At 38.1% G+C, this 17,167-nt stretch overlaps 1 protein-coding gene across 10 annotated transcripts; it reads left to right on the forward strand.

The window, feature by feature from the left end:
- Positions 1-2,012: 2,012 nt before the first annotated feature.
- LOC109504901 (uncharacterized) lies at positions 2,013-6,219 on the forward strand. Of its 10 annotated transcripts, XR_012140956.1 has the most exons (7): positions 2,013-2,162; positions 2,580-2,697; positions 2,925-3,053; positions 3,154-3,233; positions 5,245-5,337; positions 5,471-5,546; positions 5,651-6,219. XR_012140956.1 is itself a non-coding variant. In XM_073256474.1 (5 exons), exons 1-4 carry the CDS (start codon positions 2,624-2,626, stop codon positions 5,304-5,306), a joined length of 345 nt encoding a protein of 114 aa, XP_073112575.1. In that variant the 5' UTR covers positions 2,017-2,623; the 3' UTR covers positions 5,307-5,337; positions 5,471-5,644. The 10 variants fall into 10 exon arrangements, 1 of the variants encoding a protein (XP_073112575.1); XR_012140958.1 differs by having other exon boundaries at positions 2,016-2,697; positions 5,245-5,372; XR_012140961.1 differs by having other exon boundaries at positions 2,016-2,697; positions 5,245-5,372; positions 5,654-6,219.
- The last annotated feature ends 10,948 nt before the right edge of the window (positions 6,220-17,167 follow it).

The following is a 17,167-nucleotide window of genomic DNA, read 5'->3' on the forward strand; positions in this document are numbered from 1 at the left end:
ACTATTCTTAAGCAACGATGGCGCCATAGCTTTAGCTAAGAAGCCAAAGTCTCACCAAAGTTCTTAGCACATAGAGCGATCATTCGTGATTATTCTGAGAAGTAAGACTTCGAGGATCAGATTAGATCCTATGAAAATATAGTGGATCCACTGACTAAATGATTTAGCTAGCCAGAACCAAAGCACATTTTGAGATGATAGGGCTTAAATTTATGGTTGATTGGCTTTAGTGTAAGTGGACAATTGTTAGATGTATGTCCTAGAAGCTATCAGACCGACACATTAGGATAGTTAATTCCATTCATGTAATATATGTGTCCATAAATCATCCAGAGAATTAATAAGATGATGACTTATATTTTTATGAGTTGAAAATTTGAGGCATGTGTCATTGGTAGTTAATTCTCAAATCACTCCCAATCAAAGGATCATCATGAGAATGATGATTGATCTGGTAAGATTGATGCATGGATCGCTTTCCTTAGGATTGGAGAGTCTTGAGTCTACAGTGTGGAGACATTATAGTGAGAGTATAGGTGGTTGTTAGAAAACAACGGTACTGAATGTGACCAACACGAGAAGTCACTTGGATGTCTATTTATTTGTTAGTGACATTCTCGATGCTGTACTTGTGTGAGTGATTCTTAGACCTGCAGTGCCTTGACTGGCATAATGAGGTTGCTGTAGTTTGACTGCACTATAACTCGATCTCCTAGCCATACGAAATCTTGAGGTATATGTTGGCTGTAGTAGATTCATTATAGGAGTAAGGTGTGCACCAAGATAGGATCTATCGACCTTAGTAGGAAAGAAGTTGTCTTATATGATTTATGAGATTGAGTTCAAAAGACCTTGGTCAAGGCAGTGTGAATGATGGAAAAGAGTTTTCATTAGATTTCATAAATGAACTTAAGTCGAATAAATCTTACATATGATAGACGATGGGATTTGACGAGTTTTTCATGACCTCTGTCTTATCAGAACTCACGATAAAAAAACTGAATCACATGATAACTACATCTACTAGTTCATCCTTCTATTCTATTAGATTGCCACTACATACTGCTAGACATCACTGGCCAATTGTAAGACGAATGAGAATTATTTTGATTGTTAATAATTTTCGATTGGTGAGTTGGATTGTTTCAATCCATTGAAAGAAGTTTTAACAATATTTTGATGGAGATCAAAATATTTCTCACTATCAGATAGAATAGAACCTATCGGATCACACATAAAAGAAGTTTTGTCTGATAAAAAAGAGTTTCATTGGACTGCATCTCTGTCAAATCATAAGTGGTCTTAATTATCAATTTGATTGATGATTGGACTTAAATGTAAAAGTTATATTAAGGACTTGCTAAGAGTTAGTAAGTTATAGGAGAATTAAATTACAAATGTTGCTAATTATTTGATTTGATCAAATATGGATTGAATTAAATCAGATATAATCTGATTAGATTTGGTTTAATTTGGATTTCATAGTTCAAATGGGATTTAGACTTAATTCTTAATTGGGTTTAACTCAAACTAGATTCGAATTGGATTTGAATCAGATTGGAATTAAACTAAAAAACTAGAGTTATATTGGATTGGATCCTAATCAAATTAAATCAGATTTAATTTGATTAGATATAGTTTGAGTTTGACTCAAATTAGATTTTATTGGTCTAATGGGATTAGACTTGATTTATGATCAAACCCAAACCTATTTGGACTCTAAATTTGATTTAGATTCAAACCAAACCAAATAGGTATTTCACCCACAGAAGGACTCTTCGCAAGCCCCAACACCCCATATGGTTTTCATGCTGAAAATAGAGAGGGTGTAGAATTGGTGGCGTGGAGAATTTTTTGGTGGCACCTATAATTAAGGAGAGGTGGGGCGGCAAGGATAGAGTACGTCCTACTCTATATCTAATTTGTCTCTAACAAACCCTAGGTTTGAAGCTTTAAAATGAGGGGATAAGGGGGTGCCTCCTCTAACTGATAAGATCAAAAGAGATGCCCAAAGGAGGGATGCCCAAACAGGTGGTTGGCGTGGAGAACCATAAGGATGCCCCAAGGAGTTTCAACGTGGAGTTTTTCTACGAGAGAAAAAATAATTGTGGGCACCTCCTTCTTATCTCTTCTTCCTTACAACCAATAGTTGGTTGTGGAAGGTAACTCTCTTTTTCTCTCTCTTGTTCAAGAGTTGGACATGTCTCTCTCTTCCTCTCTCCTAAACATGTCCAGGAGTTGGACATTAAAATCAGATTTGATCTGATTTTTTCTCTCCTTCTTGGTCCATGAGATGGATACCAACAGTTTTCCTCTACCTTTTCTAGATCTGGTCCAAGAGTTGGACAAGAAAGGAAAAAGTAAGAGATTAGATCTCTTGTGTTCTTCAATAGATCTTGGATTTTCTTTTGAGAAGAGAAAAGTGAAAAAAATCAGATGTGATCTGATTTCATCATCCTCCTATAGATCTGATTGATTCTCTTCAGAAGAGAATCAAAAGATCAAGTCGATTCGATAATCCAAAGAGCGATCTCTGTAAGGAAGCTAGCACTCTGATGAGATTGAGTCCTTTTGATCAGTTCAGTTTGAGTAGATATCCGTAGAGACTGGATGCACCGGATGCATGTGCGGCTTTACAAAAATCTCTTCAGATTACTATGAGCCATTGCATCGCAATGAAGATATACCCGTGCAAAGGTAAAGGTCTAAATCTGATTTTTAATTTTCAGCATCTTAATTTTAGTAATATGAATATTTCTGGCATGTGTAGATTAGATCTATAATTTTTATGCATGTTAGATTTAAAATAGTTTTAAATCTAGGTTAGTTTCAATTTTTGCTGCATTCATATTTTTTAAAAGTTAAAAATCTACTTGTTCTAATCTCTGCATGCATATCCTAAAAGTTGGACTTTCTTCATCTAGTGCCCTAAATCTCTGCTACTGCCCCACATCTCCCCCAGCAAGTCTTCTTCGTCTGCAGGCTTCTCGTCCTCCTTTTTTGGCTTCTTCTTCTTCTCCTGAGCGTGGTGAAGCACCTTCACCGTCGATTGAGTGTGGTTTTTTTTTTCTTTGTTCATCTTCTTCTCTCGAGCATATTACATTTCTATTTTTTCATGATGTATTTTTTTTAATTTATGATTTTATGGTTTAGGAAGGATCAACGAAGGGGAAACTCTGTTGGTGGAGATTGCAAGGTTTTGAAGATTGGAAGAGTTTTTTTCCCTTGTCAAGGTGAGAGCTCCAATGACCATGAGTGATGATCTAGGATTTCTCTCTATTTATATTGTATCATCTCTACTTATCATCTCTACTTATAGTACTTTCGGTCATCTCCTTAGACAGCCATTGCTATTGAATCTGAGAGTTATTTTGATTTTTGGTTAAATTTTACTATTGGATCTTAGAGATTTTGATGGGGATCTTTTTGATCTGGTAAGAATATGTAATTACTAGTATGAAAATACCCTCTGATCTTTTTTTGTTTCTTGGTTTCTTGATTTGATCTGCAAATTTTCTTTATTGATCTGCAAATTTGGTAAGGATCTGTAATTGCTAGTATGAAATTTTTCTTGATTTAATCAATGGTTTGATCTTTTTTTTCTTCCCATTATATCTGTTCATCCTGAGCCTTTGTTATATGTTTGACTTGCTTCAGTTAATTTTTGTTATATGATATTTGTAGGTATAAAAAGTGTCCATACTTTGTCTAATTACAGATATATATATATAAAAAAGAAATTAGGATAGTGTCGTTGGCATCCATGAGTCCCTGATGTCTTTCTGCGAACCCCTTATCTTGAATTGAGTTTTCGAGATAGACCACAACCTTTTTGCAGAGGAATATTTGATCAAGAGATGATTAATCATTTTAGCGCTAACTTGGCGTAAAGAACACCTTACACTACCTTCTCAGCTTTTTTAAGCCAATAATTTTCTCGTGCTTAAGTCTATTTTTTGGCGCAACCACATAAATAACTTGATTTTTTCTGGTGCCACTGCCTTCCAAATATTTTTATATAATAGCCACAGAACCCCTCCTCTATTAATGAATTTGTAGAAGGATTATACTGAAAAAATACCATTATTGGAGAGCTACCACGCTGGCACATCTACTGCCCTGGAAGGCCTGCTTGACTCTAGTATTTGTAGAAGGTTCTCACGTTGAAGATGCTCAAGACTATGGCCAAGGGTGCGAAAACTTTGATACACCACTGCTGTCTTCTCTGGTTCCATAGAGAGGCAACTAGCACATTATTTTTAGAGAGATGAACATGACCTTCAATTTGCTTTTCTGGAGAAGGTCTTTGTAGTACTTGAATTCTAGGAGAGTTTTACATAGCACTGATTTACTTGAAGATTGCTTCTGTAGAAACAATCTATGATTACATTCGTTCCATATCTGCCATGCGGCAGAATGCTATATTTGGAACCAATGTAATGGCAGTATGCAGAATGATCCTTTCATTTTTTTTTTTGGGATACTTTCCAATAGTTTGTTCAGTATATGGATTTCAAGAAGCTGGAATATCCTGTAAGATTGAACTAGTTCTTTATGTATTTCTTACATTAGCTATGTTGTGGGCATCATTCCCGGTGCATGTAAGATATAATTAATTATTTACTGATCTTTCAGATGTTATATTATCTCCAGAAGCAAATCTATTTAGCTGCTTAGGAATGAGGGATTCTTTCTGAAACACTTTCCATACCTAAAAAAGTTGAGAACTTCATATCATTTACTCATTTTCTTCATAGGCTTAGATGATTTGTGGTTGATTCATCTCTAATTGGTTGTTTTTGTGAAACATAGATGAGAGAAATCTTTATGAGACATTGATGAGTGTTGAATCACCATGTTACCTTCTCAAAGTGATGCTATTATGTCTTGAATGATTAGTCGTGAATGATTATAACCACAGCATCATCCTTTCTTATGTTTGATATTTCTGATGGTCTATATAAGTTTTTACAAGATAGTTGAGTTTCAATTCAGTGACCAGAAAATTTTATTATTTATGATCAGCAAGTTTTAACCTAACAAATAAAAAGTCTAGCCAAAACCCCTTTCATTTCTAGCAGCTGGCCCCAAGTCTGATCCCATCCCCCAATCAAGAGATGTTAATTGACTGTAAAATATGTATGTCCCCATTTGTATTGTTGTACAGTGTGAACTATTTATTCTAATCATATTTATCAAAAATAACAGCATTTCCTTTTATTGTATTTTCTTTCTTTTGTTTAGTGTGGATACCCAGCAGTAAATGGTCACTGCTACGACTTGAGCTATCATCCTGTGAACAATAACAAAGACGCAAGCGTTACAAAAATGCACAAGGTGTGAAGTGTTATGACTGTGATTCTTGCAAGAAAGTCCGTCCTCTATGTTCTAAGCATTTAATCTTAAAGCTCAGTGGTTATTAACATTTTTTTTTCACTCACAATAAAATTTTCTCATGCTTTATTTTCAGTGCTGGAGTTGCACAATTCATGAAAATCAAGTGGAGAATGGCTGCAATTTTTAATGCCATCCTGCTCTCCATATTGGTATGTTTCTGAAATCCCTTGTCTGACACCCCATATCATGATGCCTAATAATGCTACAATCTTTGGTCCTTAGCTGAAGCATCAAAATATTTTGTCTTTTGCAGCAGACTGCGTGCAAGTAAATTATACTTCACGTATCAAACCAATGTTTTCTCTAATGCATGCACATTCAATGGATGACATATTTCACTTACATATTTTCTCCTTTTCCTGTCCCATGTTTTGGTACAAACCTTTTGGGTTTCAGTCAGCTGTATTCTTTGTTGGCTGCTGTGCAAGGAGGAATGCTGAGAGAAGTCATTCTTCCAAGGTCAGAGGCAGATAATTTGTCTATTTTGTAGCTCTTCACTGGAAGATGCGGCGATTTAGTGAGAAGGTGGGACAAGTTAAATTATACAATCCATAGTCCATGGTCTGTGTTAGCATGACCATATGGATTCGTTGGCCTCATTCTGGGCTGATTATTGGGCTCAAAATCTGGTGTTCATTATTGTGTATATTCGATGGTCTCATTCTAGGCCGATTATTAGGTTCAAAATCTGGTGTACATTATGGTGTATATGCTTTGTATTTTGACTTTCTAATTTTTGTAATTCCTATTTAGGCTTCATGCACTTGTATATAAACCTAGCTAGGTATTATAATTGTCAAGATATAAAATACAGAAATTCTTTTATGGTATCAGAGCCTACCGCGTGAGATAATATTTTTTCTTTGTTCTCCGGTGCCATCACCATTGGCACCGATACCATTACAGAAGTGAAAGAAGTCCTTCTATTTTTGTTTGATTTACCATAAGAAAATAGCTTATTAGTGATGGCTATCAGTGATGGCAAGTAGCCGTTGTTAATAAATATATTTATCGGTAACTTATTACGATGGAAATCGGATCCATCGTAATAAGTGTAAAAAGTTATTAGCGATGGCGATTTTTATTATTAGCGATGGTTGTCTGTCGCTAATAATTTAAAATGGTTATTAGCGATGATTTTAGCGACATAATTTAGCCATCACTAATAACAAGCCCTAAAACCACCCCAGGTCTTCGACAGGCTCACAGGATCCCCTGCCACCTCTCCTTTCTCCCGTGCCGGCTCCTATTTCTCCCATTTCTCTGGTTGCCGTTCTCTCCCGTTGCACCGTTGGAGCCCTCGACCTTCTCTCCCCGCCTCGCATCACAGTCCCCACCTTGGATCCGGCATCCCCGCATCGGATCGATGGTTCTCGAGCCCTCTTTCTTCTATGTTGCTGTCGACCGCCTTCTCGAGTTGGCATCCCGCCTCTCTGGCCTCCCCTCTTCTTCTCGACCTCTCCTCTTCTTTCCCCACCATCGTTTCCTATTGGATCGCCCTTCTCCTTGTCTGATTGGTCGTGCCCCGCCTCCCCCTTCTTCCCCTTCCTTTCCCCTTCTTCTCCCGTTGTGCCGTCGGAGCACTGCGCCATTGGGCCCGTGCCCCCGCCTCCCTCCTTCGGAGCGCCCAGCCTCCGGAGCATCGTACCGTCGGACCCGTGCTGCCGTTGGATTGTGCATTGCTTGGTGAGTATTAGCGACGGTGATGGCTTCGTCGCTGTTGTCGCACTCCATTTTCATCTTTTTAAATTTTAAATATTTAAATTTAAATTTATCTAATTATTTTAAATTAATAATATTTAAATTTAAATATTATTAATTTAAATATTAATAATATTTAAATTAATAATATTATTAATTTAAATAATATTATTCAAATTAATAATATTATTAATAATATTATTTAAATTAATATTATTTTTGAGAGGTGGAACTACTCCGAGAAGCTCTTTGGCGAGAGTAGACTTACTGCCTTCGACGGTAAGGGGTTCGAGGTCGGACCACCATCGGACTGGCTTTGGCCTGCTCATCTACTCTGACGGTGATCAGAGCAGCTCGATAATTGGATTCTAGGCCCTAGGCTTGGCCCGAAGTTCAAAAAAAATTTTGAATCGGACTCAAGGAGGGGTGTGGTCCGACCTAGCTCGATCCGTTTCTGACCCTATTTACACTGTTGCTCGGTACTTTAAAATCTCTAGGGTGGGATTTGTTTGGATGCCATGTTGGTGTGCTCATGTGGCTTAGTCATCTGACATGCCCCAAGTCCACATGTATGGGATGCGCATCCCGACCATCTCCGTCTGCAATGATGCCATGTACTTTGAAACCCACTAATTTAAAAATTTTAAAAATATTACATTACATATAATCATAGACCTATCTTTTGATTAATGTACATAATCTACGGTATCCGTATATTTATATATTTTTGTACGGATGAAAAAATTATATACATTGATCAATTGATTGTTCAGTATGGATAGTTTTAAAAAATATAATTAATTCTATAGATCATTATAGTAATCAAACGGTATGACAAGGATTCGAGAGAAATTTCGGACAATATTTTTCTTTAGTTCTCCTCACACATCTTACGCTATATGGGGGAGAACTAAGGAGAGATACTGTCAAAATTTTTTTCGATTTCTATTGCATATTGTTGGGTTACTGTACTTGACCTATAGAATTAATACAATTCATGAACGGGATAGGTTATTCTATACCTATTAATTGATGGTAGGATGCAGTTATTACATAAGCTATTGGAAATGAAAAAATAATTATTTAGCTGTTGCCTTGCATTTGACTATGCAGAATTCTTAGGTAGTGCACCATGGACCATAGTTGGATGGACCGTCGAGTAGTCGATGGGTGATTTCTGCTGAATACAAAGAGGGTGTAGAGTATTTTTGTGATTATACTTTTAGAAATATAGCACTCTTACATCAAGAGTAGGCTCGTTGCTCTTGTAAGAGATGTGGCAATAGAAAAATATTTGATAGAGATATAATAACTGTCCATTTATATAGAAATAGATTTATGCCCAACTACAAGCATTGGTACATACATAGGGAGATGTGAGAGATAGTTGCAAGGATTAGAAATGAGCAAGACAGGGACATAAATAGAATGGTAGACATGGTTATGGATGCTGCTGGTCTTGAATTTAACCATGATGCGAAGACGATCCAGAAGCTGACAGTAGTGATTTCTATCATATGCTGAGAGATGCTGAATTGCTGATGAACTATTATTGTTGCTATGTAAAATACACACTGTATTATCGACTATGTCAGAGTTTTTGAACTTAAAAATTGAATTTAATATGATGATCAATTATTATGATAGGATAGTAGCAATCATAAAGAAAATACTACTGAAGGATGAAAAACTTGTTGGAAGTTTCTATGCTTTAAAGAAAATAGTGAAAGGGTTAGACATGGGATATGAGAGGGTAGATGCATGTCGTAATAATTACATATTTTTTTATAAGGAGATATTTGGGCTATCAAACTATCCACAGACCACATCTCCTGTTTCGAGGCTAGCAGTATAGAGACTATATACAAGTTGGAGAAGATATTTTTTTCTTATTTGTTCGACTCTATGGAGCACCTCATGATTTATCTGGCATATGAAGTTAGGGTCGGAGGACTAATATAGTACAGATGGATGTATCCATTTGTAAGATACATGCACAGTCTCAAGAAGAAAGTGAAAAACAAGATTAGAGTTGAAGGTTCTATTGTAGAGGCTTACGTAATTGAAGAAATTTTTAATTTCAGTCGATACTACTTTAACCTTAATGTGCAGAAAAAAAATAGCTCAAGTAGGTCGTAATGATGATGGTGGTGGTGAGAGATCAAAGGTGGAGACCTTAATATTTGCCTATCCCACTCGTGAATTTGGACAAAAGGTTCATCGGATATTAACTGATATTGAAATTCGACAGGCAGAGATATATGTTTTGCTAGACTGCATGGAGGTCGATCCATATATTAGGTAAGTATCCATCATAATCTTAACTCTTTGATCACTTATCATCCTGTACTTATCTTATGTATGTATAGATAATATGATAAGATGCTGAGATGAGACAATTCGATGATAAGCAAGAAAGAAATTTTCACTTAGTGCCCACAGAAAACCATTATCATTTTATTTATTTTAATTTTTTTAATTTATTTTTTATAATATGCAGGTCATGCAAGGGGGTGAATCCATGCCTAAGAAGCTAAGACCATTAGGTTTTAAGCCAATAAAGTATGTGACATGTTATAATGGCTGTAACATAAATGGTTTAAAATTTTATACACAGCAGTATGGATATCATAAGAGTACAATAAACAATGGTGTGTGTATAAAGGGTAGCTAGTGGGTAGAGGCGGAGAGTGACTACTATGGAATCTTTGAAGAAGTGATCAAGTTGATCTACTTTGGAGGTAATAGTGTCATTTTGTTTGAGTATCGATGGTTTGATATCGATAATTGTATGATGGTTGATCCACAGCATGGGCTTATTAAAATCAAACATGGGTCAAAAGCATATGTCAACGACTCTTTTGTGCTAGCTTAACAAGTTATTCAAATATATTATATTTTTTTTTCGTCAAGAAAGAGAGGAAGAAAAGATTGGTGGGTGCATTGTATGTAAAGTTAAGTCTCGAACCGTTCATTACGAGCTTGAAGAAGAAGAAAAAGAGCCCCATTTTCTCTCAGAATGCTTTTAGGAGGATGAAATATCAGGAGTTCATTAGCATTTAATAGATGCAGAGTTAGATGCTTCAAAAATTCTCCTATATGATGGCCAACACAAGGAGGTAGATCATACTGAGTTTGTTTTTAAGGAGCATCCTATCTAAGAAGATGAAGAAGAGGAAGAAGTGAAAGAACTGAAGGAAAAGAAGGAATTGGAAGAAAAATTCGAAGGATACCAAACATCTAAAGAGAAAGATGAGTAGTCAACCCCAAGAAGGAAGGAGTCGATCCCAAGGACAAAGGAGTCAATTCTGGCATGCTGGAGAAGACTGGCACGCAACAAGAGTCGGCCTCAGGATAGATGGAGCCATTTTTAAATAATTTTAATTATTTTATTTACTTTCATACTTATCTTGTATCATTTCAATTATTACATTGCTTACCATATTTGTATAATTAATCCGTGAATCTATTTATTTTTATTTTCAGAGATTACAGGATGAGTACTCCTAGAGAATGGAGCTGTGCTAGCCAAAGAGAGAGCTCCAGAGGATAGAGCTCTCATGCAGACAGCTTGTATGGCTCTGCAGCATCCGCACCATGTGGTAAAATCCAACACTAGAAATTCTTAATTAGGTTATTTTATTTTTTACTATCTGATATAATATTCTTTATGATCTTTTACTACTCTCAGGTTCGGACGATGTGGGGTCACTATTGACCCCACAGTCACTTGGAGTAGTGGCCAGATCTGAGCCTCAGCATCGTGGTAGAGGATCTGCCTAGTTTGCAGCACCTCTGACTTGATTAGAGGATAGAGAGTTAGTACACAGTCATCGCCGCACATAAGTGCTAGATCGTCGAGCAATATTTTTATAAATTTTTTGCTATTTTAGAATCAAAATTTATTGTTCAAAATTAATTTTGTAGGATATTTAGGGAGCTTGGGATGTCTCCTATCGTTATCGAGATCGTCTGATGATTGATGTCAGGGTCAGTGAGCGAGTCTCTAGTTGGCCATCAGGAGCTCGTGATGTTGCGTGGGAGATGTTCCTAATATGGGAAAAATTAGTGCAGGGGCAAAATGATAATTTTAAAATTTTTTCAAAATTATGATTTTACAGTGAAAAAATATTAATTAATCTAATTAATTAATATGAATTTATCCTACAAGGATCTAAATATGATATATAGCATGCATGCATTTAAATTTGAAATTCAAATTCGAACAGTAAACACTTTACTGTAGTGTGTTCAGAACACAATACCTTTGTGCGGGTAGTAGATCGCCGTAATCTGATCACTGTCGGGAGAGTCTGATCGTCGCAACACAGTCACACAGCGTGTCTGACCTCTGCGGATCATCTACACGAAGCTTCCGATCTGATCGACTCCTCACGAGTGCTAGCTCGTTGTAGAGCCCTTTTGATGGCCGATGCTGATCGAACTCCTTCGATCGATGTCTGTCGATTCTTCGGATGCTCCAGATCATCAACAGACATGTTTGAGAGGATGTTGAAGATCTTTCTGAAATTTTGTGAGCTCACGACACTCGTAGCTCACTTTCTCACTTTCCGAACCCCAGGCTAAAACTCTAGGAAACTCACTGGAAATCTTGCACCCACTTTTCTTTCTTTTTCTCTTGAAAAGATATGGACTTTCTTCTCATGCACAAGACTTCTCACGCTCTAGAATTTTTTTCCAAAAATCTTCTTCTTGCATGCCCCACTCTTCTCCTCCTTTTATAACAACGTCAAACGTCTTATCCAAAAGAAAGGATAAAGATGAGTAATTGCACATTTGAATTCAAATCAAATTTTGAATTCAAATGGACACCAACTCATCCCTTATCCACTAAAGGCGTGCGGCATGGCTTAAATTGTGTATAGAGTAATTTCATGAGAAATCTTTTCTCATGTAATAAATGGAGCATAAAAAAAGGGATAAGGTGCAAAGATTGATTGCCCATTCAAATTCAAACTTTATTTTGAATTTGAATGGCCAACCAATCATCCTTATCCATTCATTTGGCACATTAAAGTGAGGCATGGAGAGGGCTTGGCGTGAGAAAATAATTCATGAGAAGTTCCTTCTCATGAATTCAAATGGGTGCAATGGAAGTGAGGTGGCGCATGGAGATTGGGTCAAGGTGGTTTCATTATTTAAACCAACCTAATTGAACCAAAAAAGTTAGGTCCAATTAGATTAATTTAAATCCAACTTAATTAGGCTTAATTAGGCTCAATAAAATCCTAATCAAATCAGGAATTGACTAAGCCCAACCCCTGATCAAATCAGGGACCAAACCATCTTGACGATTAGGTCAACTCTTAACCTAATCGGGTCAAACCCAACTGAACCAATTCAATTGGACTTGATCCAAAAATAATTACTCAATCAAATTGAGTTAATTAGCGATCAAATCACTAATTAAACCTCTCATAAATACTGAGCCGCAGGTTCTAATGTGTGTGACCCCGCAGGTTCGAACCTAAGCCGATAGCACAGGAACCAATTCCTGTACTAATCGAAGTGACCATCTAGCAATGGTACCCGATGTCCGGATAGGTCGAATAGTCGCAATCGCAACACTCAGAACCTACATGAATATGGTTACTGTATAATTCATCCTTTTGATCCCTGTGTTTAGGATGACTCAGGGTTAAACTATCAACCCTGATCAGATCATCCGAATCGTGCTCAACTCAAACAGTCCTGTGACTCCTCATAAGGACTACCCTGGCCAAAATTTTGCTAAATTAAAATACGACTGTACACAGCTCCTAAACTGGAGTGGTCAATCCCATCTTGACACACTCACCGACAAGTCAAGTACTTGACTACACCCAGCAGCCTTCCGTCACTGAATTAAAAATTCAGGTAGTCCAGTGCCTAAGTGCAGTGAGTTGCTTGCAAGTCACCGTGGCGGTCTCAGATCGATGGGATATTTATATCCATATCCCATCGGAGTAAATCTTGACAGCAAAAATAGCTCCGGAGTCAGTCACGTTCAGTGCAGATGTACCCTTACATCTCACCTGTATGCCATACCAGTGTCTCCACACTCCTTGGTTAAGAGGACAACCAACCTATATGGCATACAACGACCTATACTTGATAAATATTGTTATCCTTGGTAACAACGTATCATTTGATCGCGAACTGGTTTAAGGACTAAACGATAAATCCTCCTTTGTCGAGTCTAAATAGTCCTAAGGACTTCACCACAACATAGGAGTTCATTAGAAGATGAAATATTTTATGATGAAAAAATGCCAAAATAATTTTATTAATTCATAATTCATGTATAAATACAAAAATGAGCACAACCATCAACAGGCGACGATTGGCTTTGGAACACAATTCCCAACAATCTCCCACTTGGCCTAAAGTCAATCGGTGCAGTATCTAATACCCATCTTCGATTTGTAGTTGTCGAACTCCTTCACCGCAATGACTTTAGTGAATGGGTCAGCCAGGTTCTCCTTTCCGTCGATCTTCTGAAGATCGACGTCACCTCGATCCATAATTTTTCGGATGAGATGGTAGCGACGCAGAATATGCTTCGTCTGCTGGTGTGCCTTTGGTTCCTTCGCCTGAGCAATGGCTCCAGAGCTGTCACAGTAGAGCAGAACTGAACCAACAAGGGAGGGTGCTACTCCAGCTCGGTGATGAATTTCCTCAGTCACACAGCTTCTTTGGCAGCATCTGATGCAGCGACATACTCCGCCTCGCAAACTGAATCAGCCACTGTGTGCTGCTTGGAACTTTTCCAGCAGATAGCCCCACTATTAAGGATAAAAATAAATTCTGACACACTTTTGCTGTCATCGTGATCAGACTGGAAACTAGAGTCTGTAAATCCTATAAGTCTCAAGTCTGATTCACCATAAACAAGCCACTGGTTTTTAGTATTTCTTAAATTCTTCAGGATGGTTTTAACAACCTTCCAGTGATTCTCTCCTGGATCAGATTGGTTTCTACTCACTACCTCTAGTGAGTATGCCACATCTGGTCGTGTACATGTCATGGCGTACATGATAGATCCTACTGCCGAAGCATATGGAATTCTACCCATACGCTCTCTCTCTTGAGGTATTATCGGACAATCCCTCTTCGAGAGAGAAATTTCATGGCCTATGGGAAGATAGCCTTTCTTGAAATTCTTCATGCTGAATATTTTCAGCATAGTATCAATGTACGTGGACTGAGATAAATCAAGCAACCTTTTAGATCTATCCCTATAGATCTTCATCCCTAGGATGTAGGAAGCTTCTCCCAGATCCTTCATGGAGAACTGTGACGACAGCCAAATCTTTATTCCCTGTAATGCAGGGACATCATTCCCGATTAAGAGAATGTTATCCACATACAATACAAGAAATACTACTACTGGACCATTAGCCCACTTATAAATGCATGGCTCTTCTCCATTCTTAACGAAGTCATACGTCTTGATCGTCCTATCAAAACGTATGTTCCAACTCCGGGATGCCTGCTTAAGTCTATAAATGGACCTCTGTAGTCTGCATACCTTAGACTCATCAGTGGATGTGAATCCTTCAGGTTGTATCATATACACCTCTTCATCTAGCTCTTCGTTTAGGAAAGCTGTCTTCACATCCATCTGCCAGATTTTATAGTCCAGATGGGCAGCTATCGCAAGCATAATCCGAATGAATTTGAGTATTGCCACAGGAGAAAATATCTCGTCATAGTCTATACCATAATGTTGATGATATCCCTTGGCAACCAGACGGGCTTTATAGGTTTTCACCTTTTTGTCTGCGCCTCTCTTCCTCTTGAAGATCCATTTACACCCTATGGGTTTTACTCCTTCAGGTGGGTCAACCAGTGTCCACACATCGTTGACCTACATGGACTCCATTTCGGATTTCATGGCCTCCAGCCATTTCTCAGAGTCGGATCTCTGCATTGCATCCATGTAGGTGATTGGATCCTCATCATTGTCATCAAGTTTGATAGGATCACCGTCCTGAACCAAGAAATCATAGTATCTGTCCGGTTGACGTGGTACTCTATCAGATCGCCTTAAGGGTGCTTGAACAATGGGCTCCGGATCTGATCTAACCAAATCCGGTTCAGGTTCAGCAACTTGTGTCGGTTTTTTCACCTGTCGAACTTCATCAAGTTCGATCTTAGAGGCAACAATCCCTTCACCAAAGAACTCCTTTTCCAAAAAGATTGCCTTAAGGCTGACAAACACTTTTTGCTCATCAGCTAGGTAGAAGTAATACCCTTTGGTCTCTTTTGGATATCCTATAAAATTACACATGTCAGACCTAGATTCAAGCTTGTTTGTAATTAAATGTTTAACATAAGCCGAACATCCCCAAACCCTAAGGTGTGAGAGTACTGGCTTACGTTCTATCCATATCTCATATGGCATTTTGGTTACAGACTTACTCGAAACTCTATTTAGAAGGTAACAAGTTGATTCGAGTGCATATCCCCAGAGGGAGATCGGCAGATCAGCAAACCCCATCATGGATCGAACCATGTCCAACAAGGTTCGATTCCTCCTTTCAGATACACCATTATGTGGTGGTGTTCCAGGAGGAGTCCACTGAGAGAGAATCCCATTCTCCCCAAGATATGTCAGAAAATCATTGAAAAGATATTCACCTCCTCGATCAGATCGAAGAATTTTATTATACTTCTCAGTTTATTTTTTTACCTAATTTCAAAATAGTTTGAAAATTTCAAACGACTCTGATTTATGCTTCATTAAATAGACATATCCATACCTCGATAGGTCATCTGTGAAGGTTATGAAGTAGAAATATCCACCTCTTGCACTTGAGCTCATGGATCCACATACATCAGAATGTACCAGACCCAAGAGTTCACTGGCTCGCTCACCTTTTCCAGTAAAAGGTGATTTGGTCATCTTTCTTAGAAGACAGGACTTACAGGTTGGAAGTGATTCACAATCACCTACTTCAAGAATTTCTTCTTGAGCCAACCTGTTTATCCTGTTCTTATTGATATGACCTAGCCTATAGTGCCAAAGGTAGACTTCTGACACATTATCTATTCTAGGGCATTTACCGGAGGTTTGAACCACATTAACAGGTTGTGATAGAAAGTAAATTCTATTATTAAGTTGTCCAACAAATATTGTAACACCATTCAAAATGATATTGTAAATATTTTTTTTTATTAAAATTTGATAACCGTTCATGGCCAAAAAGCCTACAGAAATAATATTTAATAAAAAGCTTGGACAATAGTGACATTCACTCAGAATTACGTTTCGAGAATTGATTACAAGGTTCATGATTCCTAATGCTAGAATTGGAACTTTGCTTCCATCTCCAACGTTCAGGAATCTCTCGCCTTCATCAAATCTCCTACTGACCTGCAGACCCTGCATCGAATTGCAAATATGATAAGGGCTTCCGATATCCAATACCCAGGCAGTAGTATCACAAATGAAAAAGTTGCAAGGTGTTATCATATAAGTACCTTGCTTCTTCTTCGGCCTGTTCGGGTCCAGGGAAGCAATGTATAGAGGACAGTTCCTCTTCCAGTGCCCCTGCTTCTTGTAAAAGAAGCACTCTGTCTGGCTCTGGTCGAGCTTGCACTTCTTGGTCTGACCCTGTGCAGACGTCCCAGCATGCAGCTGCACCTTCTTATTCTTCTTCTTCTTGTTCTTCTTCTTCCCTTTCTCAAAGGGTCGACGACCAGAAGAAGACCCTCCCACAACATTCATCGACTCCTTATGGAGCTGGTGATCCTTCTCAAAGTTCTGCAGCAACCCCAACAAACCGTGGTAGTTCACTGCAGGCTTTGTCATCCGAAAATGAGTAAGGAAGGGGAGGAAGGACTTGGGCAATGAATTAAGGATCGCATCCTTACCGAGCTGCTCGTGCAGGGGAAAGCCCAATTTAGTTAGGCGCTCAATCATTTCGATCATGTACAGTACATGATCAGTGACTGAGGCTCCATCCCTCATCCGAGCATTGAAAATGGCACAACTGATTTTGTGCCTTTCAACATCGTCAGGCGTGCCAAAGGAGTCGTTCAACATTTGAAGTATCTCCTGTGG

The sequence above is a fragment of the Elaeis guineensis genome, chromosome 4 (assembly GCF_000442705.2).
Source record: "Elaeis guineensis isolate ETL-2024a chromosome 4, EG11, whole genome shotgun sequence".
Classification (NCBI taxonomy): Eukaryota; Viridiplantae; Streptophyta; class Magnoliopsida; order Arecales; family Arecaceae; genus Elaeis; species Elaeis guineensis.

Excerpts from the sequence above, each read along its gene's own strand:
- LOC109504901 (XM_073256474.1), top strand. The coding sequence starts at position 2,624 with ATGTGCGGCTTTACAAAAATCTCTTCAGATTACTATGAGCCATTGCAT. Across the intron at positions 2,698-2,924 it reads GAAGATATACCCGTGCAAAG|TGCCCTAAATCTCTGCTACT; the intron begins GTAAAGGTCTAA and ends TTCTTCATCTAG. Across the intron at positions 3,234-5,244 it reads AGTTTTTTTCCCTTGTCAAG|TGTGGATACCCAGCAGTAAA; the intron begins GTGAGAGCTCCA and ends TCTTTTGTTTAG.